We start from the raw sequence: 23,357 nt of genomic DNA, 5'->3' as shown, positions 1-23,357 counted from the left end.
CCTGTTGGAATTCTCTGGCACCTTGCTGATCAAGAGGTGAAACGTTTGGAAGATGCTTAGTCTGTAACCTAACCAGGTCAGCCACAATGGAGCTCTCTGTAATCATCAACACCGGAACCCTTGGCAGTATACTTAAGAGGCCTGATTGCACATTGGATGGAAGCTGGAGGAAGAGACAGGTAAAGAACATGATATTTCCTGAGTACTCAGGGCAATATCTCAGGATAGCAACAACCAGGAGCCAAGGTCTTACACACCATAAAATGGGGCTCAGCATTTCACTGATATTTCTAGGTGATGCCAGCATCACTCCAACTACGCATCATTCTAATACTCCCTTCACTTTAAACTGGCACACACAGCAGCTAAAGGTTTGCTGATGCACATTGTCATGTATCTCAGTATGAACAGCCACATAAGAAAGTAGGAGCAGGAGTAGGCCATTCGGCCCATTGAGCCTGCTCCACCATCCAACAAAATCCTGAGTGAACTTTGGTCGGCATGGACAAGTTGGACTGAAGGGTCTGCTTCCGTGCTGTACATCTCTCTGACTTTATGACTCAGCTCCACTTACCTGCCCTGCTTACCATATAGCTTTAAATTAAGGGGTGGTAGGTATAGGACAGATGTTAAGGGTAGATCCTTTACTCAGCGAGTCGTGAGTTCATGGAATGCCCTGCCTGTAGCAGTGGTGGACTCTCCCTCTTTATGGGCATCTAAACGGGCATTGGATAGGCATCTGGAGGATAGTGGGCTAGTGTAGGTTAGGTGGGCTTGGATCGGTGCAACATCGAGGGCCAAAGGGCCTGTACTGCGCTGTATTTTTCTATGTTCTATGTTCTAACCCATAATTCCTTTACTGCTGAAAAGTCTATCTTTTGCCTTAAAAATATGCAGTGACACAGCCTCAACTGCTTCACTGGGCAGGGAATTCCACAGATTCACAACTCTTTGGGTGAAGAAGTTCCTCCTCAACACATCTGCTCCCCCTTATTTTGAGGCAATGCCCCCTAGTTCTAGTTTCACCCTCCAGTGGAAACAACCTCCTTGCTTCCATCTTATCTAGTCCCTTCATCATTTGATACGTTTCTATAAGATACCCCCCTCATTTTTCTAAATTCCAGTGAGCACTGTCACAGTCTACTCAATCTCTCCTCATAAGCCAACCCTCTCAACTCCAGAATCAAACTAGTGAACCCCCTCTGCACCCCCTCCAGCGCCAAAACATCCTTTCTCAAGGAAGGAGACTAAAACTGGACACAGTATTCCAGGTGTGGCCTCACCAGCACCTCATACAGCTGCAGCATGAGGCCATACCGAGAGTACTGTCTACAGTTTTAGTCTCCTTACTGTGCTGCAGGCCCAATGAAATCAAAGGAAATCATCATTCAGAACCACTTTTAAGTTGTTCACACCCTACAGTCCTGATTTCAGTCTGCAGCGTACATCAAGTAGGATGAGGGCTACGGTGGTAGTATCCTTATCCCTGAGGCAGGAGGTCCAGGTGCAAGACCCACCTTTTCCAGAACGGGTGGATAAGAAAATATCTCGAGCAAGAGGGCAGACGGAAGAATTGCGTCCATGCGAAGGGGGCTCAGCACTTTTGAAGGCTGGGGCCGAGAACTCAATTCGATGGGCTGAGGTTGTCGGCAGATACAGGGAATCCCGAAGACTCCAGAAACTATATCAGTAAATTAGCAATATTCCCAGGCGTTCTTTTCCAGTGCTCACACCAACACCTCAGAAGCATTTGGAAAACTGGTGAATCTAAAAAGCTGAAGTTAGAGGTGGGTTGGCGAATTGTCTTGGACATGGTGACCCAGTGATAAGCGCAGCCGTCTAACTGTGCCAGGGACCCAGGTTCAATTCCAGCCTTGGTGTCGCATTTGCACATTCTCCTCAGGTCTGCACAGGTTTGCTCCGGTTTCCTCCCACAGTCCAGGGATTGTTGGGTGGGTTAGCCATGGGAAAGACAGATTTACAGAGATTGGGTGGGATGCTCTTCAGAGGGTCAGTGTGGACTCAAGAGGCCGAATGGCCTACTCCCACACTGTAGGGATTCTATGTTGATGTGACTCCTCCAACATGTATGATAGTCCCAGTCTCTCACCAAACCAAATCACTAAAATGTGCATTTTGCTTCATGGGATTCACAATGATGAGGTACAAGAGCAGACTTTCACCACAACAGAATAAAACAAAATTCTGAAGCAGGACTTGAAACATTAACTCTACTTTCCCTTTCCACAAATGCTGCCAGACCTGCGGAGTTTCTCCAGCAATTTCAGTTTTTGTTTCATTTCAAATCCAGGCTACGTTCAAGCAGACAGAATCACAGAATCCTTCAGTGCAGATGACAACACAGGATTTGTTTTCTCCTTGGAATAATGGGACTGTTAGCACCAGAATTGGTCTCCATCAGAACTGACTGCAGAGTAACATGGGCCAAGCAATTGAAATTAATTTTATTTTCAATATTTCCAGTTCTCTCCATTCTCCACCATACATGAAAAAGTAGGGGGTTGAGAGACACTAACTACAACTCCCATTCAATCCCTAAATTATGAACTACCTCAATGTGCTCTAACTTTAATTATGGAGGTAGTTGCAACATTCATAGAAACCCCACAATGTGGAAGCAGGCCACTCAGCCCATCGACTTCACGTCAACCCTCCAAAGAGCATCCCACACAGACCCATCTTGCTACCATATCCCTGCATTTCCCATGGCTAACCCACCTAGCCTGCACCTCCCTGGTGGCAATGTGGCATTGCCAATCCACCTAACCTTCATTTCTTTGGAGTGTGGCAGGAAACTGGAGCACCTGAAGGAAACCAACTCAGATATGGGGAGAATGTGCAAACTTCCACACAGAAAGTCAACCGAGACTGGAATCGAACTGGGGTCTCTGGCACTATGAGGCAGCAGTGCTAACTAGTGAGCCACTGTGCCACCCCAAATGACAATGATATAAATGGTTAGACAATTTACATCTGTTCAGTTTGACTGGCTGGGAACTCTGCTATTCTTTGAGCATCATGGGAATATTAATGTCGCCCAGAACCATTGGAAGAGGCAGTCAAGAACTTGGCAAGAATTGACAATGCAGAGTCTCCCAGATAACTTCTTCAATTCCTGGAGTTGTTCTTGAACCTAAAACTCTGCTACCAAACAGTCCGAGCGAACAAAGAATCCACAGCATTCACACACTGACAGAGTCGTAGAGATGTACAGCATGGAAACAGACCCTCGGCCCAACTCGTCCGTGCTGACCAGAAATCCTAGCCTAACCTAGTCCCACCTGCCAGCACCCGGCCCATATCCCTCCGAACCCTCCCTATCCATATACCCATCTAGATGCTTTTTAAATGCTGCAATTGTACCAGCCTCCACTACTTCCTTTGGCAGATCATTCCATGCACGCACCACCCTCTGCATGAAAATGTTGCCCCTTCGGTTCCTTTTAAATTTTTCCCCTCTCACCTTAAACCTATGCCCTCTAGTTCTGGACTCCCCCATGCTAGGAAAAAGACCTGTCTATTTATCCTAACCATGCCCCTCATGATTTTATAAACCTCGATAAGGTCACCCCTCAGTCTCCGACACTCCAGGAAAAACAGCCCCAGTCTATTCAGCCTCTCCCTGTAGCTCAAACCCTCCAACCCTGGCAACATCCTTGTAAATCTTTTCTAAACCCTTTCAAGTTTCGCAACATCCTTCCAAAAGCAGGGAGACCAGAAGTGAACACAGTATTCCAAAAGTGGCCTAACCAACATCCTGTACAGCCGCCACGACTGAGATATTAACCATGAAGCTAAGTGAATTATTGAAGGGAGAATGTGCACATGTTTTCAGCAAGTGTTCTCAGCCTGCAAAATGATCTACTCCCCCGAGTGTTAATACTGAAAAGTAAACTCTACTTAAGCCAGCACATTCCTTCACACCAATCCACACTTCCACAATGATGACAAACATCCTCCAAAAATAACAAGTTCTGAATTAATCAGGGTGACGGGTGCCAAGAAAATTTTCCGATTTAGTGTTAACAGCCACCATTCACAGGCCGTTTAACAACATGGATTTCCATAAAGTGCAGGGCCCTTTTATTCAGCTTTGATTTGAGAAAAATGAGGGTGCAACATTTTGTGGCTTCTATCAGGTCACACTGCCAGTTTAGTACCATATGCCTATTTGGATTCAAAACCCATTAGGAACAGGATGACAACACTCCAAACGAATAATCTTCACAATTCACAGCTTTCCAGCTTTTGCAATGAAAGCCGTGGGCTATACATACAAAACCGCGTATGAATTAGCCTCCAATGAAAACTTTGGTGTGCTCCATAATTGTACATTGATGACGCCTTTTCCCAGAGATACTGCGGCAGTCGGATTGCAAGTGGTCTGCGCAATTATTTTTAGAATGGACTAAAATACTAATCAGGAGAAAGTGAAGACTGCAGATGCTGGAGATCAGAGTCAAAAAAATGTGGTGTCGGTAAAGCACAACAGGTCAGGCAGCATCTGAAGAGCAGGAACAGCATTCCTAATGAAGGGCTTATGCCCAAAATGTCGACTCTCCTGCTCCTCAGATGCTGCCTGACCAGCTGCGCTTTTCCAGTGCCACACTTTTTGACCGAAATATTAATCAGTGCACCTACCACTTACCTCCAAATGACCTTTGTTTCATTCATTTTTGGAACACGGGCCTCCTGGTAACCCAGGACTATGAGGTATTGCCAGTTCTGGCCATGAGAAAACATGTTCTGAATCGAATGCTACTTTGGTTGACTGGTGGCTGCGGCAAGCCTTTGGAAGTTTTTCACCGTAAGGTCTAGCGAGATTTCTCATTACATTTTACACTTGTCTCATTAACTACCGACACTGCCCTCTTTACACAGAGAGTGGTAAGGGCGTGGAATGCCCTACCTGCTAATGTAGTCAACTCAGCCACATTAGGGAGATTTAAACAATCCTTAGATTAGCACATGGATGATTTTGGGATAGCATAGGGGGACGAGCTGAGAAGAGTTCACAGGTCGGTGCAACATCGAGGGCCGAATGGCCTGTTTTGCGCTGTATTGTTCTATATTCTATGTTCTATGGTATCTCAGACATCCTATTCCACCCCCATCCTAGCACACCATTCCTAGAACAACTCAGCACCTGCTGGGATGCCCTGGAATGGACCGCTGTCCCTGACACCAGTGCCATCTGTAAAACAACTAGACCCAGCTGCCGGAGGAGCGCCAAGCAATGAAGGAAGAAGGTCAATGCCCTTCTCCACTCGGCCAGCTTCAGTGCCACCACGTCCTCTCTGATTACTCACACTCATTCTATCTCAGCAGCTTCTATCTAAAGCTCAAGCACTCTCACTTTTTTCTGTGACGTCTCTCCCACTCACCCCCATCTACCCAAACCCCCAACGCCATGAATGCTTTACACCCTCTGCATTGCCTACGCGCTCACTCAGGACACTTCCCCCATCTTTACCAAACGTTAAAGCTGTTCCACCCACTGTCATCTCCCTTAAAACATAAGACTACAGAGGAGCAGAAATTAGGCCATTCGGCCCATCGAGACTGTTCTGCCATTGAATCATTACTGATAAGTTCCTCAACCCCATTCTTCCACCTTCTCCCCGTAACCTTTCATTCCTGAGAACCTACCCATCTCTGTCTTAAATAGACTCAAATATAAAACGTCTATCCCCGTCATATTACAGGAGGAACACAGCCCACAAGAGGGCGGAGAGAGTCAAAGTGGATGATGGGCTGTCTGACATATGGTCCGTTACATGGAGATCATCACAACCCTGACCACTTCAAGTGCTGACTGACCATGCCCAAGCCCCTGGACTGCTAGTAGAGGCTGCTCTTCAGTTATTGTGTTGGGAACCCCTGACCAAAGGCTTGACTTGACTTGACTTGACTGAGGTCTGGTGTCAACCATGGCTAACATCCTGGCTTTGTGACTGTGTTCAGCAGCAAGATAATGCAGCAGTACCGTGAGCCTGCTATCTCTTGCTAAGAGGCTCAAGTGTGAAGAGGAAAGGCAATAAATACAAGGCTGGTATGTGGTAGGCAGCCAGGTGGACTCAAAGTCAGTGAGTGAGCACTCTGACAGTAAGCAAACAGGCAGCCTGGTCCAGACCATGAGCTGGGTTATACAGCATTACAGTGATGAATACTGGCATTGTATTGAAATGCAGAAGCATCCTGTTTTACGTGGATCGGAGACGTGTAATGAGGGTTCTCAAAGGCTGAAACATGAAATCATACAATTCCGATAGTGCGATGGCAGGCCATTCATCCCATTGATTCCACACTGACCCTCCGAAGAGCATCCTAGGGCAGCATGGCGTCTCAGCGGTTAGCACTGCTGCCTCACAGCGCCAGAGACCCAGGTTCGATTCCAGCCTCGGGCGTCTGTCTGTGTGGAGTTTGCACATTCTCCCCGTGTCTGCATGGGTTTCCTCTGGGTGTTCTGGTTTCCGCCCACAATTCAAAGATGCGCAGGTCAGGTGAATTGGCCATGCTAAATTGCCCATAGTGGTCAGGGGTATGTAGGTTAGGTGCATTAGTCAGGTATGAATATAGGGTGGGGGTATGTGTCTGGGTGGGTTCCTCTTTGGAGGGTCGGTGTGGACTTGTTGGGCCAAATTGCCTGTTTCCATACTAGGGAATCTAATCATACCACTCAGACCTAACCCTCTATCCCATCCCTGTGACCCTGCATTTCCCATGGCTAACCTACCAAGCCTTTCACATCCCTGGACAATACTGGCACATTTGCTAGGACAATCCATCTAACCTCCACATGTCTGGAAGCCGGAGCACCTGGAGCAAACCCATGCAGACATGGGGAGAATGTGCAAACTCCACACATTTGCTCAAGGGTGGAATCGAACCCAGGTCCCTGGCACTGTGCAAACCACACGTCAATGTCAATGTCCACGGACATGGGTTGTGTGTCTTTGATGACCATACCCATTGAGCGTGCCTTGAAATGTAAGTGTCTGCTGTCCAGCCTGGTCATGTTTCGGTACAAGTGGTGAGTGGAAGTTGTCAGGTACCTGCTCTGCTTTCCATGTCAAGAATTCTCAATGTTCTGGATGTAAGTTTGCTCATGGAGCTAAAAGGTTTGTTTTTAGATGTGTCGTTCCCACACTAGGCAATATCATCAGTGAACCTCTGGCAAAGTGCTGGTGTTTATGTCCCGTTTTCTATTTATGCATTTGGGTTTCCTTGAGTTGGTGACATCATTTCCCATGTTGATGCCATTTCTTGTGTTGGTGGTGCCATGTCCTGTTCTCTTTCTCAGGACCTCAACCTGAGCTACAAATCTTCTCAAAATTCACTAATTCTCAACACCTAGCTTGTTTGGCAGATTTGACAAGAGAGAAAGCTGAACAGTGATAAGGTGAACGGTGGAGTTAATAAAGCATTTAACAAGCTATGATTCCCCCTTAACTGAAAACTGGCTGATACCCTAGTGAGAAACTTGTCTTGACATCAGCAGATGCACAAAGGATGCAATGTGTTGCTCCCAATGTTGGGGAGGCACAGTGGTTAGCATTTCTGCCTCACAGCACTGGGGACACAGGTTCAAGTCCAGCCTTGGGAGGCTGTCTGGGTGGAGTTTGCACATTCTCCCCATGGGTGGTTGGATGTGCAGGTTCCCTGTGTAGGTTTCCTCACATACTCCAAAGATGTGCAGGTTATGTGGATTGGCCATGCCAAATTGCTCTGTAGCGTCTCGAGATGTGTAAGCCAGGTGGATTAGCCATGGGAAATGCAGAGATAGGGAAAGGGGTTTGCCCAGAGAGGGAGGGTTCTTTCGAAGATTGGCATGGACTCGACGGGCCAAATGGCCTGCTTAGATATTGCAGGGATTCTATGTCAAGTTAGGCTTCAACAGGCAAGTCTACCACAGATTCTGGATTAGTGGTGCTGGAAGAGCACAGCAGTTCAGGCAGCATCCAAGGAGTAGCAAAATCGATGTTTCGGGCAAAATCCCTTCATCAGGAAGTTTCCTGATGAAGGGCTTTTCCCCGAAACGTTGATTTCACTGCTCCCTGGATGCTGCCTGACCTGCTGTGCTCTTCCAGCACCACTAGTCCAGAATCTGGTTTCCAGCATCTACAGTCATTGTTTTTACCTAAGTCTACCACAGAGCTTACTACAGTCCGGGTCGTTCAGGCTTCTGAAAGATTCCAACCCATAACATTTTTCAAACAGAATTAGACTGGGAAGTATTTTAACATGTACCTTAACACCTTCTTGCATACAGTAGATCTGAAGGGCACTCACACCATCTGAGAAAGGAGTAATCTGGAGGTTAAAGGCCGGGGATCTTCTCTCCCTCTCCTGTGAACAGAAAAAGGCCAATTACAAACGGACCATCCAACCATATTGCTCCACATTAATCCCCAACATGTAGGTTCGTGCTTCGGGTGGATTTATTTATATGGCCATTAAGGTGTGGCCTGTCACCAGAGGGGCCAGGGAGAAACATTTTTGCGGAGCCCCGTAGTACAGCAAAGGTACAGGTTAAATGCGGAATAAACCCAGGTCAAAACAACGTATGCACTTCGAAACAATTCGCTGCACACCAACAGTTGCTTCTGAGAATCATGTGGAGGCTACAAAAATGCAAGCGTTCTTAATACTCTTGGATGACGTTACAGGAAGAAACAAATCCCATGTTAATAAGGCAACCTCTCCAGTTCCAGCATGACATTGCCAATTCTTACATTAACAACCATTTGATGGCTTCCAGGGAAATTGAGAAGTTGTGTTCAATTTCAAGACGACAGCTCATTCTAATTTCACTCAGGGTGTTTGGAACTGTCATAACAGTGAGGACTTTAGTCCCATTGTTCTGGTCTGAGTTCACATTAGGTTGTGGGTGTGAAAAGTGACTTACGTCACTGACCATAATTAGCTACAATCCACAAAGGGATCATTGGCACCTATCTCTGTTCGAGAGACAAACAGACCAAGTGGTTAATGTAGCTATGGGGGCAACACCCCACATTAAACGTGGACATGGCAAACAGGTAGACCACCCCAGCCAGAGCAAGGATTGAACACTTAGTGTCATCTTCATTATGCACCACACTTTAGCCATTTAACCAAGTGAGTTAACTGACCCCTACATCACTGACCATCCACGTTTACAGCTAGTGTACATCGCACACAAATGCTATCATTACTGCCAAATAAATCAGGCCAGCCACGAACACAATGTGTCAAGGGAGGGGGGAAAAAAAGAATTTGCATTTAAATAAAATACTCGAAGCAGTTTGCCAGTAATGTGAATTTTTTTTTAAAAAACTGTAATAATTCTTCTAATGAAGGTTTAATACAGCCTCCATCTGTTTCATGCATCTCAGACTGGGAAGTGAATGGAGTATAATTCAAAAACAACAATGTTATTGTTATCAGATTAGCTAATTTTAGGCATATTTCTACATTTGGACCATACAATATCGAAAAAAGTGAGGACTGCAGATGCTGGAGATCAGAGTCCAAGAGTGTGGTGCTGGAAAAGCACAGCTGGTCAGGCAGCATCTGAGGAGCAGGAGAGTCAACATTTTGGGCATAAGCCCCTTCATCAGGAAGCTTTGCATGAGAATGTGACAATAGGAGATGAGGTGACCCTGCAAAACAACCAATGGCACGCTTGAGTTTTCAAAATACGTGCCTCTTACTTTCCGCCCTGAGCCTACCCCAGTCTGGGTGTGGTCAAGGTCAACATGAGCTGCCTCTCTTAGTAGGCCCTGAAATGGGCATGACTTGCCCCAAGTTGACAGCTCTCTGAGCTTCTCTTATTCAAAAAGGTTCAGGTGCCAGAGTGGCGCGGAACTGGCATGAATGTTGGCAGCTCAAAATTGTGTGGAGGCCTTCCTCCAATCTTGATCCTGACCCAGTTGAAAATCCACCCCTCGACGTTCTGCTGATTGTCATTGAAAATGTTCACCTTGCTCCCTTGAACTATATAATGAAGTCTGCCTCTCCCTGCACTTTTATTTTAAACCTGCCTGGTGAGACACCCAGCGGATAAGGTAACAGTATTTTGCTCCTCGGATGCTGTCTGAACTGCGGTGCTTTTCCAGCACCACTCTAATCCAGAGCCCAGTGGATAAGGTAGTTACACTGTCCCATCCCATTGTTGTTAATGTCTCCAGTGGCCAACTACAGTCAGGCATCACTCTATCCAGTTACTCCCACTGGCAGAAGGTCTACTGTAGTCTCCATCTGCTCCATGCATCTCAGACTGGCAAGCGAATGGAGTGTAGGTCAATCCCCTAAGCTGATTACATCTCTCTGACGCTGGACATGTGTGCACCATTGTACTCCATGCTTTTAGAAGATATAACAGTACAGCACAGGAACAGATCCTTCGGCCTGTGCTGAAGGACAGGCACACCCTGTCTATTTCAACCACGACACCACTCTAAACTAATCCCATCTGCTTGTGCATGGGTTGTATCTCTCTATTCTCTCCTGTTCAAGTGCCTCTTAAACACTGCTAACATGTCTTCTTCTACCCCCTCCCCGGTAGTGGGTTCCAGGCACCCACCACCCTCTGTCCAAAAAAAACTTCCCTGACACATCTCCTTTAAACTTATCCCTCTTACCTCAAACCTAGGCTCCCCAGTATTTGATATTTCAACCTGCGAAAAAGATTGGAATATATACCTTATCCTTACCTCTTGTAATTTTGTACACTTCTATCAGGTCCCCCCTCAGCCTCCAATGTTCAAGTGAAAGTTTGTTCAACCTCTCCAGGCAACATCTTTTTTGCATCCTTTCCAAAGCCTCAACATCCTTTGTATAACCTCATCAATCTGACTGACACTCTACCAAGTTAGTCAGTGCTAGTTTTTTGAACTTGCATCTTTTCTAAGGGGCAGCACGGTGGCTCAGTGGTTAGGACCGTTGCCTCACAGTGCCATGGACCCAGGTTCAATTCTAGCCTCGGGTGACTGTGTGGAGTTTGCACGTTGTCCCAGTGTCTAGCGGGTGTCCTCCGGGTGCTCTGGTTTCCTCCCACAATCCAAAAATGTGCAGGCTAAGTGGATTGGCCATATTAAATCATCAATAGCATCCAGCAATGTATAGGTTAAGTGGATTAGCCATGGGAAATGCAGGGTTATAGGGATACGATAGGGGTCTGTGTTGGGGGTCGGTGTGGACTTGATGGGCCGAATTGCCTCTTTCCGCACTGTAGGGACTCAGTGAGATCAAACGCTCTCAGCTTGGGTTGAGGGTGTTTATCTATTGATAGACAAAGCAACACAATTGAGTGGGATCAGCTGAATGATCCTTTCCTTACTGTGGCTGTAAAGCAATGCTGCCATTCTCTATCAAGTTAAATTCAGAAGAAACCCTGAAGCATCATCTTTTCCCATCCCACTTCCACCTCACCACACAAAGCTATCCTCTGTTCATCTGCTAACCATCTTGAGGTTTGGATTAGCATCAACACAGCTGCAATAAAGGAGTGTGTGGGAGGGGAGGACTCCCTCTGTTCTTAATGTTCTTGGTTTGTTTTAGCTTTGGCCTGTCAACCAGCAAAAACCCAATTTACACGAGGTAATTCCTCCCCTGAAATATGAATAGTAAAAATCTCTCAAATTGTAAAGTGTTCAGAAAAGATTTACAAATTTGTTGCCAGGATTGGTGGATTTGAGCTATAGGGAGAGGAGGGGGCTATTTTCCCTGGAGTGTCGGAGGCTGAGGGGTGACATGATAGAGGTTTATCAAATCATAAGGGGCATGGATAGGGTAAATGGGCAAAGTCTTTTCCCAGGGTTAGAGGAAACCAGAACTAGAGAGCTTGATTTAGGGTGAGAGGAGAAATAAATAAGAGACATAAGGGGCAACCTTTTCACACAGAGGGTGGTACGTGTATGGAATGAGCTGCTGGAGGAAGTGGTGGAGGCTGGTACAATTACAATATTTAAAAGGTATCAGGATGGGTTTATGAATAGGAAGGGTTCGGAGGGATATGGGCTGGGTGCTGGCAAATGTGACCAGATTAGGTTAGGATATCTGGTCGGCATGGACGAGTTGGACCGAAGGGTCTGTTTCTGTGTCATAGTTCTCTATGAGTCTATAAAAATTGGATCATTGTTCCACACAACATTCAAACGCAATGTCATTTCACCTCGAGTTCCAGGATGCGGAATTCTAACAACTCATTCTGATCCCGAGAGTCCTGAACTTCTTGCTGCAGCTGGGCTACCTCGGCATCCCGTTTCTCAATCTGGAAGAAATGATGGTGAAACTTTCAGTGTAACTCACTGGAGCTGATCTCTTCCCACTTGTTAGTGAGAGAGAGGCACTGTCGTGCACACGGGCAGCTTTCAAGAAGCTTTCCCTTGTGTACTTAACGTTAACAAGTCAGACTCTGTCACAATACAAATCACAAAACAAATGTGATGAAAAAGAAGTCTGTTTGGTTTGCATCTTGTGTTGAATACCACATTCCTTCAACAATTGTGTATTGATATAGCTTTAAAAGCTAACAGCCAACCTTTACAAAACATGAAAATGTTTTTCCAGCAATTTCTGCTGATGAAATAGATGGCTTTGTTCGGAATCTAACTCAAAATTAATCTCATGGCAATAGTAATGAATCAAGGAATGGCTTTGCTGAACCTATAATTTATGAAGCAGCAGGCAGAGCATTTCATTTCTGCAATAACATTTCTGCTCTTCCCTGGAACGCAACAAAGAGTACATCACTCTCCCACACACAAGGCCTTCCAAATATTTCTGTTTACGGACCACATGTTCCATGTTCAAGGGGCCACGTGTAAGAAAGAATATTCTACCTGAGTAGTCATGAGCCTGCTACCTCCCTTTATTCAAATCTTTTTCACTTATTCTTGGGATATGGGCCTTGCTGGCTAGGTCAGCACTCATTCCCATCCTTAATTGCCCAGCGGACAGTTAGCAATGGGTCACATGTAGGCCAGACCAGGACAGGACAGTAAATATCCTCGCTAAAGGACATTAGTAAATACAGGGCGATCCCCGTATCCGCGGGTCCTGTTGCCTGCAGTTTCAATTACCTGCGGCTTACCGTGGCCCAAACATGTAAAAGGGAATGTTCCAGAACCAGAGACCAGGAGGTTGCTGGGAAGGTACATTTCCCATTTAAATGAATGGGTCCACTCCAATCCGCACCTTTGGGCTTCCATGGTTGGTCTTGAAACGTATTCCCCACAGGTACAAGGATCTACTGTAGTTCGGTTATTAACAACAATTATTAATTCATTGTACTGCAGTTACAAATGAAATGATAAAGAGTAGAGTCAGTTTAGAGTCACTATGTTCTTCATCAATCAAACTTTTTAACTCAGGTTTTCATCATCAGATTCAAATTTCGTTTCTTTTAACGGATGGCAAATGAACAGCAGAAAGTCTTAACGTTCCATTCATCTGAATGACTATCAAACTGTTGGTTCTGTTTACTCTTGATGCTCTGATTCAGGATGTGTTTGCCACTGAGGTGAGACTTCGAAAAGCAAAGCTTTATCGCCTTCCAGGTCCACACCACGCCAACGGGATAGAACCCAACCGTATCATTACATGGGCTGCTTGGACCTCAAAAGCCAGATCTCCAGTGTCCAGGAAGTGACTGGGACATAGGCTCTTCCACACACCAGGAACAAAACGCACATCAACATATTCACACCAAAGAAAACAATAAAACTTCCATGAAATAGTTATACACTGCAAGGGTTCCTCAATGGTTCCGTGAAGGGATTGGACTGAAAACACAAGATTACTTAATATGAGGGGAAATAGCCTGACTTTTACGTACAGGCTAAATCTTTCTTTTTTACATATTTGCTAAATCCAACTGCTTCAATCAAAGTAAAAACTTGTCATCAGGTCTGGCAGCATCTGTGGAGAGAAATCAGAGTTGCGTTTTGGTTCAAGTGGCCCTTCCTCAGAACCGGAAACGTTAACTCTGATTTCTCCCCACAGATGCTGCCAGACCTGCTGAGCTTTTCCAGCAATTTCTGTTTCTGTTTCTGATTTACAGCATCCGCAGTTCTTACAGATTTGTTTTGGAAAGCTTGTCATCACTTTCCCAATGACATGTATCACAATAGCAAGCAGCAACTACGACTAATCATGGCACCGCGCAAAGATTACTGTCTGCCATAGATTCGACTCTTTATCGTTCCATGCGTAACTGCAGTTAGCAGTATAATAAATTTATCATTAGCAGTGTGCAAATCCTTCACATTTTGTCCAGACAATGTTGAACCACATGACCAGTTTGCCCAAAGTGTGCGGAGTCATCGGGGAAGGGATAGCAATCCCAACTTGCCTCTCGTTCCTGAGGAGTGGAAGCGTCCTCATTATGTGGGGCTATCTACAACAGTACAGGCAAGATGTGGCAAAAGCAGCCCACATGCACACAAAGTGTGCACACAAGTAATTATCGATCCAGAGGAAACGGCAAGTACAGACAATCAATAAATTCCAAATGATTGTTCACCATTGTGGTACAATCATTAACTAGTTAAATCATGTTTAGGGTGGCACAATGGCTCACTGGTTAGCACTGCTGCCTCACAGCACCAGGGACACAGTTCAATTCCACCCTTGGGTGACTGTCTGTGTGGAGTTTGCACATTCTCCCTGTGTCTGTGTGGATTTCCTCCGGGTGCTCCAGTTTCCTCCAAAGATGTGCAGGTTCGGGTGGATTGGCCATTCTAAATTGACCATAGCGTTCAGGGATATGTAGGTTAGGTGCACTAGTCAGAGATAAATGAAGGGGAATGGATTTGGGTGGGATACACCTCGGAGGGCCCGTTGTGGACTTATTGGGCCCAAGGGCCTGTTTCCACGGTAGAGGGAATTATAATTCTTATGTTTTTTTTCGAGTTTCCTTTGATCAGAGCAAGAACATAGAAATAGGGATGTTGGTCTCAAATAATCCAAACATTAAACAAGGAAAATGGGCTCTAAATAGTCTAAAAATGGAAACAAGTCCAAATGTTGTAAATCAGAAACAAAAACAGAAATTGCTGGAAAAGATTAGCAGGTCTGATAGCATCTGTGGAGAGAAATCAGAATTAACCTTTTGGTTTGAATGACACTTCCTCAGAACCCATTGGTTTTTCCAGCTGTTTCTCTAAATAATCAATGCAGCCAGCTGATTAATTTCACTAGAAAGATAAAGCACTTCTATGCAGATATGTTGTTTGACATTGATAGCCCAGAGGCTCTCAGCAAAAGAGCTGACAAGTTTGAGACCACCAAAGTATTTAGAATTAAACGAACATTTCCAAACAGCTCAGCTAAAAATGTTATAATGCCTGCGAGAGATTCAAAATCAGACACCATGCAAGTGGTACTGTTATGAAGATGTGAGTTCACTGTCCCTTTAAGAGAGTTAAAAGCTAGCAGAACTACCTGACAGCACCAAGTTTTCTGAACAAAACACAGAGGAACCTCGATTAGCTGAACGAGATGGGAGGTCACTATTTTGTTTGGATAATTGATTATTCGGTTAATTGATTCAATGCCTTTCCTCTAGGACGCAGAGTTTTCTATTAAGTCTGTTCCCCATTCAGGAGACTAGCAGCATCATAGTGTGCGCGAGCCCTGGCCCACCCCCCAAGTCCCATCCAAAAGTGCCCCATGCCCGCCCCCAAACCCTGTAAAACACAGCACTCCTGCCCGCCCCAGACACCGCCCCCGCCCACTCCTCTTCCTCCCGTCCACCCCCACCCTCAACCCCCCTCCAGGACAAGCAGACTGGACACCAACAAGACTCCAAATAGCGCGCGCATGCACACATACACATACACACACACACACACACACACACACACCATTTTACTGCAACTTTTTGACAGGTTCCATCTCTGCCCTGTACAGAACAATGTTAGAGAGATTATCTGGGGAAAGGGGATTTAGGGCTCACCCCTGTGTAGAACCCTAGGGAAAGTGTGGGAAGAGAGAGAGAGGGGGTGTGGGAGGTCAGTCATTTAGAGAAGGTGCCTGCGCTCCCATCAGTCCAGAACTATTCTGGGCAGCACTTTTAATCACTGTAAACAAAAGACACGATCAGTGTTGGACACATGTCTTTGATGTAATGTTTCTGTCAGGACCTCAAGATCTCCTTCGGATAATCCGATTTTCGGATAATTGGTATTCGGATAATCGAAGTTCCCCTGTCTAATGTAACATGTGGTTCAGTAGCCAGGGTAGCTGGTTGCCTGGAAACAACAAAACAGATTTGGATTAGGCCAATCAATTTAAATTATACCCAAAAGAAACAAACTGCAATCAAGTTTGAATTGAGTATATTGACAATCTTAAAAGCCAATGACACAATCTGATACTTTTGGGGTTACAAGACTGAGGAAAATTGAACAGTTGAGAGGAGAACTGCGAAGCCACCATCACCTGGAGACTGCCAGAGAAAAGCTCTCTCAAAGGTACCTTTATTGATCAGAAACATGTGAAGCAGAAATCCCTAAGAATAAGAAAAGAAGACCGAGGAAGAGAAGATTCGATACCTGGCCTGTTTTCTGAAAACTTGAATTTTTGGTAAATCTTAGTCAGGGTTTTTATTAGACTAGAACTGTAGAAGGGGAAGGTAAAAGATAGGTTAGAGGAAGGAGTTGTAAATAGTTGTTAGTTAATTATTCTTTGTTACACCTTAAGAAATAAAGTTGTTAATTTTTACTTGAAATAGTTCTTGGCCTCTCGAATTTTCACAGATTACTGCATGGGATAATTCTTTTCTGGGTTGCTGGTTTAACTTAAGTAGGAGGGTCTACCCCATGTCATAACAGTACCTTATCTAAAAGTTCCTGATTTCTTCTCATAAACAGTTGCTTTTCTTCAACCCATTTCGAATCCTGTTTTGGCCAGAGAGAAAAAAAAAGAGTATTAGAATAAATTCCTCCAGAAATGAGATGCATTTCAGCAGTAGGAATGACTTCTTGAGCAAGTTACTTTTAAAGAAGCCTCTCCAGTATTTCTGTGTTTGGGTTCCATGCAATCATAAACCCCTCTATATTCCTCGAGGTTCTGCTCTCCAATTCTGAACAAAAGGCTTTCTCATTAATTCTGGGCGGCACGGTGGCAAAGTGGTTAACACTGCTGCCTTACAGCGCCAGGGACCTGGGTTCAATTCCCACCTCAGGCGACTGACTGTGTGGAGTTTGCACGTTCTCCCCGTGTCTGTGTGGGTTTCCTCCGGGTGCTCTGGTTTCCTCCCACAGTCCAAAGATGTGCGGGTCAGGTGAATTGGCCATGCTAAATTGCCCGTAGTGTTAGGTAAGGGATATATGTAGGGGTATGGGTGGGTTGCGCTTCGGTGGGTCGGTGTGGACTTGTTGGGCCGAAGGGCCTGTTTCCACACTGTAAGTAATCTAATCTAATCCAGGATACTGAGTAGATCGAGAGAAATGAGGACAGTGCATTTGCAGATCTTTGATAGAGGGTCAACTTCTGCTCTCATGAACCTTATAAAACCTGACAATCTATGATGAAGCACAACGTTAGTGAACAGGGAAGAGCATGTGACTTTGCCAATTTCAGCCAAGGCATGCTACGTGGAATCCAGTGAGATGGAAGCAAAATAAAAAATGATTATACAAGCAGTTGATAATGCTGGAATTAATAGTCAAATGGGGAGGGGCAAGTTTATCAACAGCAGCTAGCATAATTTTGGACAGCTTATTAATACTTAAGTGTCTTGGTTGTCCTATCCTTTTAACTGGAAATGGGGAAGATCCAATGCTGCAAAACCATGGGTTTCCCAGCTGCCGTTCACCATGGAAACAAGATGGCGGCATAGTCTGCTCCCCCCCACTCCCTACCGTTTTTTTCTCTTTTTCTCTTCTTGTGTGTTTTTTTGTTCACACTTTTAACATTTTAAACTTATGCGGAGGGGAATGGAGGAGGCAAGGCCTGAACCAGAAGCCTGTGTGGGGGCTGTGAGTTCTGGAGGTGACTCCTGGGCTAGACGCCATTGTGGGAAGATGAGTCCCAAACTGGAGATGATTGTGAAGAGATGGGTCTTGGCCTGGAGGCTGGTGTGGGGAGACAGGTCTTGGCCTGGAGGCCGGTGTGGGGAGATGGGTCTTGGACTGGAGACTGTCACGGGAGACGAGCCCTGGACTGGAGGCTGGTGTGGGAAGAGGCGCCCCGACACTGGAGACTGTCACGGGGAGGAGGGTCCTGGGCTGGAGGCCTTCAAGGGGAGACGAGACCCGGACCAGAAGCCGTCGTGAGTAGACAAGTCCTGGACTGGAGGCCGTTGCAGGGAGGGGAGTCCCTTGTAGACTGGAGACAAGACCTTGATTTTTGGAGCCTAAAGTGGTGTGGAGACTTGACCCAGTGTGGTCTGGAGGATCAGTACTGGGCCAGACTGGGGTGAAAGGACTGTAATTTGAGTACTTTTTTTCCCTCCTTATTCTTATGCTGGTCGTTTATTTACTATTCTTTCAATTCGGTAACAAATACTGCAGTATTGGTACCTAGGCATCTTGTACCTAAAATGGCTGCAAGTGGTGACACTGCAAATATTTCACTGCACTCACCCGACTGCACATGACAATAAAGCTCATTCAATCATTTAACCTGAACTACCAAGAGACCTTGTATGGTAAAGAGAAATCAGAATGCTGGGGAGAGATTGGAAAACAACGGGCCCATTTCTCAATAATATAATGGTCAGCTGACCTTAAAGGGGAGTTCTTTTTTATTGCTGCGGGGATCTTTAAAGGAAACATTTCATTTTGTGCGAAAACCATTGTGAGTGGAAGTGTGCCCTTTTTTTGTCCAAAAAACAGCATGAAACGGAGAATAATCATATTCTGCCATCTTCATAGTAAAGTATACATCCTGGCAACCATTTTCTAGGCATAACCTTGACAAAGTATTATGAATAGTGTGTGTTCGATTGTCCAATGAGTCTGTGAATGTGTAAATGAGACAGCGAGAGAGCAAGGTTGAGTGAGCATGAGAGTGTGAGAGAACGGGTGTGTGAGCATGCGTGTGTGTGTGCGAGTGACAATGAGAGACAGTGAGAGAATGTGCGATTGGGAGAGTGTGTGTGTGTGTGAGGGATAGTGAGTGAGAGTGAGTGTGTTAATGAGAATGAGTGACAGTGAGAGTGTGTGAGTGAGTGTGAGTATGTGAGTGTGTGTGAGTGTGAATGACAGTGAGAGTGCGTGAATGAGAGTGAGAGTATGCGAGAGTGTGTGCGAGTGAGAGTATGAATGACAGTGAGAGTGTATGAGTGATAGTGCGTAAGAGAGTGTGTGAGAGCATGAGTGTGAACGTGTGTATCTGTGAGAATGTGTATTTGTGTGTGTGTGGTTTGTGTACGTTTGTGTGAGTGTGAATGTGTGTGTATTTGAGAGTGTGGGAGTGTGCAAGAGAGAATGAGAGAGAGTGTGTGTGAGAGAGAGTGTGTGAGACAGAGTGTGGGCATGTGTGCGCATGTGTGTGTGTGAGAGTGAGAGAGAGAGAGTATTATTACTATTGCTGTGATGCAGTTTGAGGACCTGAAACTGTCAGAATGAGAAAGCTGACATTCAAAACTCCACACAACACAAAACATAATTGGATCAAACAGCAGGTTTTTATTGCCATCTTTGTGTTGAGTAACTCCTTCAATTGTGAACTGAAGAACGTGTCATAATTCCAACCCTTGAGCTTCCAGATTAAATCTGAAAGATGGGAGGCCCCCAGCTGCAGTTGCTAGTTGCACAATATTTTTAATAAACGTCTTACCTGTCCTTTCTGAGCCAAGGCTTTTTCGAGGTCATCAATTTTAGCTTTACACCTGAGAACTTCAGCTTGTAATTGTTCATGAGCCTAATGAAACCAGGAAATAGTCATTAAAAACCATAAGGGAAGTAGTCTTGAGTGAAGGACTGTACAAAAAGACAAGAAAATTCTCACTATGAACACTAGACTGCTTCTGATTTTACATCATTAGAGACAAAAAAAAACTGCAGATGCTGGAATCTAAACTAGACAGGCAGGAGGCTGGAAGAACACAGCAAACCAGGCAGTATCAGGAGGTGAAGAAGTCAACATTTCGGTTGTAACTGGAAGCAGGGTTACACCTGAATCATCACCATCTCCACCTCCTGATGCTGCCTGGCTTGCTGTGTTCTCCCAGCCTCCTGCCAGTCAGATCTTACATCATCAGTAATTAAATTTGCATTGATAATTTACACAGTTTTGTTTTTGAAAATGCGGTAAAGTGTAATAGAAGCGATTTAGTTCACATTTAAATTATGTGCAACACTTAAAGGGAGTGGGTTACAGCTAAGACCAAAAAAACGTTGGTCCAATTGTAATCTAGAGGAAACGCGATGTTCGCATTTTGTGTTTGACGAGGAAGAGAATCTATTAACAATAAAAGGAAAGATGGAAGAAGAAATCATGCATCAATTTGAATGACAATCTTTGCTGCTGTTGAGGAAGTCTCAATTTTGTTGTTGGTCCACACTGCCAGCTACTTTATTGGTATTAGCAATCATCTGCGAAGCGGCAAGGACAGACCACTATAAATACCGGAAGAAACATCAAAGAAGCGCTTCGCAGGAGGCTCCAGAGCACTGATGATGTCTCCTAGCCAGGGGACGAAACGTTTGCAACAAAAACTTCCAGCTCGGCGAACAGAACCACAACAATCATCTGATACCTCACCCAATTCACAACAATCAAACTGTTCAACTTTCACAGCCATCGGAGCCAAAGCCCTTTTGAATGACTTCCACTATCCATCCCACCACATATTTCTATCAGACACCCCTGCACAATGATTAGGAAAGAGAATGTTGTGCCTTTTCTGTTCTTCATTTTGGTCAGGAATCTGATTGTAACCTTCTACTCCTGCCTCACCTGAGGTCTCGTAAGTGCACAGAGAGTAGGGATGAAATCTGGGATAGCTACTCATATATGCAAAGTCATTTAGAGTCATTGAGATTTATAACACGGAAACAGACCCTTTAGTCCAACTCATCCATGCTGTCCAGGTATCCTAGATAAATTTAGCCCCATGTGCCAGCACTTGGCCCATATCCCTCTAAACCTTTTCTATTCATAAACTCATCCAGATGCCTTTTAAATGTTGTAATTGTACCAGCCTCCACCACTTCCTCTGATAGCTCATTCCATACATGCACCATCCTCTGCATGAACAAGTTGCCCCTTTGGTCTCTGTTAAATCTTTCCTCTTTCACTTTAAACCTATGCCCTCTAGTATTGGACTCCCCTACCTTGGGAAAAAGATCTTGTTTATTTATCCCAACCATGCCCCTCATGATTTTATAAATCTCTCAGTCTACAACACTCTAGGGAAAACAGCCCTAGCCTATTCAGTCTCTCCCTGTAGCTCAAACCCTCCAACCCTGGCAACATCCTTGTAAACCATTGCTGACCACTTTCAAGTTTCACCAGATTCCTGCTATGGCAGGGAGACCAGAACTGAACACAATATTCCAATAGTGGCCTCATTAATGTCCTGTACAGCTGCAATTTAGATTAGATTCCCAACAGCATACAAACAGGCCTTTCAGCCCAACAAGTCCATACCGACCCTCCAAAGAGTAACCCACCCAGAACCATTCCCCTACCCTATATCTACCCCTGACTAATGCACCTAACACTTTAGGCAATTTAGCACAGCCAATTCCCCTGACCTGCACATCTTTAGATTGTGGGAAGAAACCCACGCAGACACGGGGAGAATGTGCAAACTCCACACAGACAGTCGCCCCAGGTAGGACTCGAAGCCGGGTCCCTGGCACTGTGAGGCAGCAGTGCTAACCACTGAGCCACCGTGCTGTCCCATACAGCATGCATATTTAATATACTTTCTATTTAATTGACAGATCACGAAAAATAACTTCGCATTATAGGCAGGGAACAATGTTGAAATATCTTTTAGTGTTTAACTGGAAATTTGAATCTGTGTGAAGATGTTGAGTTGATCTATTATTTAAGGATCATAGATAAAAATACACTTCTTTAGTTAGTTGATAAACATAATTGATTGTCTTTTAAGCTTGTTATCAAGTTACCATCAAACATCACAATGTCAATAGCCTGGTTCTCCTATTAACAAGAGCAGTAAGCAAATCAGTCATGTCATTCACCAATGATAGAGGGTTACCATTCAGTCAGCAGCAATTTCTGTTTTATATACAGAGTTCATTTATAAAAAAAGACATTCGGGGAAAAAACCACGATTATCATGCACTTTGTTAACTTAAGGGAAACATTATAAGGGATTTTAATGATAACTTTGCTATTTGACATTGTGTTTGTAGCACCGATTGAGTGTCTCAGCATGTTCCACCTCTCTGACACCTCTCTGTGATTCCCTATTGCTATGCAGGTGAATGCGGCAGCCATTGGTGTATACAGCAAAGTCCCAATCTGACAGCAATAATTTAATAGATTTGTTCACCTAATTGATAGTATTTGTTGGAAGTCTCTTATAATCTTCCAACTGTGGGTCTTCAATATTCACAACGCGGAAGGCAATGCATCTGCAACTTACATGCGTGTAACACGTTTACTGCAGTGAAATGCTACAGATTGAGCACTGCAGGTGAAGCACAGAGCCCCCAAGAGCACAGAATGCCCTCGCTCCTTTAATGCGTTAGTCTAGCTGTGAGCCTGGAGGGTGTTTTGAACCCATAACCTTCAAATTCAAAGAGTATTGTCAACTGAGCCAAGCTTACATGAGGGATCAAGCCTCCTCTGGTGAGGGACAATATGTCCAAATACAAACAAAAGTTCCCTCAACTGTGCCTTAAATACGCAATGCTACATTCCTTCATTCCAGTGTGACGTTTTCATTCCTTATTTCCCACACCAGCTGTCCTGTGACCTCTATGAGAAAGGCTGTCAACACAGGTATACCTCGGTGCTGCGCAGGAACTGGAGTGGGACGCACCCTTCAATCAGTTGGAGCTGAATTTAATTTGGTAACCTGACATGTTTGGACACCGGTCCCAGTGGTCACGACTGGTGCTTTCCCCAGTACTGCCCATTTTCCCAGAGCTGCTTCACTAATTCATCATTGGCCACACTTGAACATTTTGATTTGATAGTCACCTTTGCCTCCCGCTCTGCATCCAGGATCCCTCCCGTCTGCTCCTGCAGCAGCGCGTATGCTCTCTGGAGTGCTTGATATTCCCTCGTCAATTGCCTGAAACGGAGCTCAGATTCTTCAGCCGCGAGGCTCTTATGGAGAACAAAGAAATGAATTAACTCACATGCATGATCAGTTTTCAAAAGATGAATTTTTTTGCATTTCACATTTAAAATATGAA

General features: G+C 45.0%; 1 protein-coding gene across 4 annotated transcripts in view; it reads right to left on the bottom strand.

Moving 5' to 3' along the window:
* Positions 1-23,357, bottom strand: part of LOC132823136 (janus kinase and microtubule-interacting protein 2-like) — a 135,719-nt gene that overhangs the window by 51,633 nt on the left and 60,729 nt on the right. For 3 of the 4 annotated variants that reach the window (XM_060836682.1, XM_060836683.1, XM_060836684.1), the window contains 5 exons: positions 23,140-23,268; positions 19,795-19,878; positions 16,845-16,907; positions 12,179-12,277; positions 8,272-8,370 (listed from right to left, as the gene is read on the bottom strand). In XM_060836682.1, coding sequence (XP_060692665.1) covers positions 8,272-8,370; positions 12,179-12,277; positions 16,845-16,907; positions 19,795-19,878; positions 23,140-23,268 — 474 coding nt within the window. The remainder of the gene's footprint in view (positions 1-8,271; positions 8,371-12,178; positions 12,278-16,844; positions 16,908-19,794; positions 19,879-23,139; positions 23,269-23,357) is intronic. The other variant, XM_060836685.1, reaches the window with a different exon arrangement.

Source organism: Hemiscyllium ocellatum, chromosome 16, assembly GCF_020745735.1.
Source record: "Hemiscyllium ocellatum isolate sHemOce1 chromosome 16, sHemOce1.pat.X.cur, whole genome shotgun sequence".
Taxonomy (NCBI): Eukaryota; Metazoa; Chordata; class Chondrichthyes; order Orectolobiformes; family Hemiscylliidae; genus Hemiscyllium; species Hemiscyllium ocellatum.
This window is presented reverse-complemented; position numbering and strand designations above follow the sequence as displayed.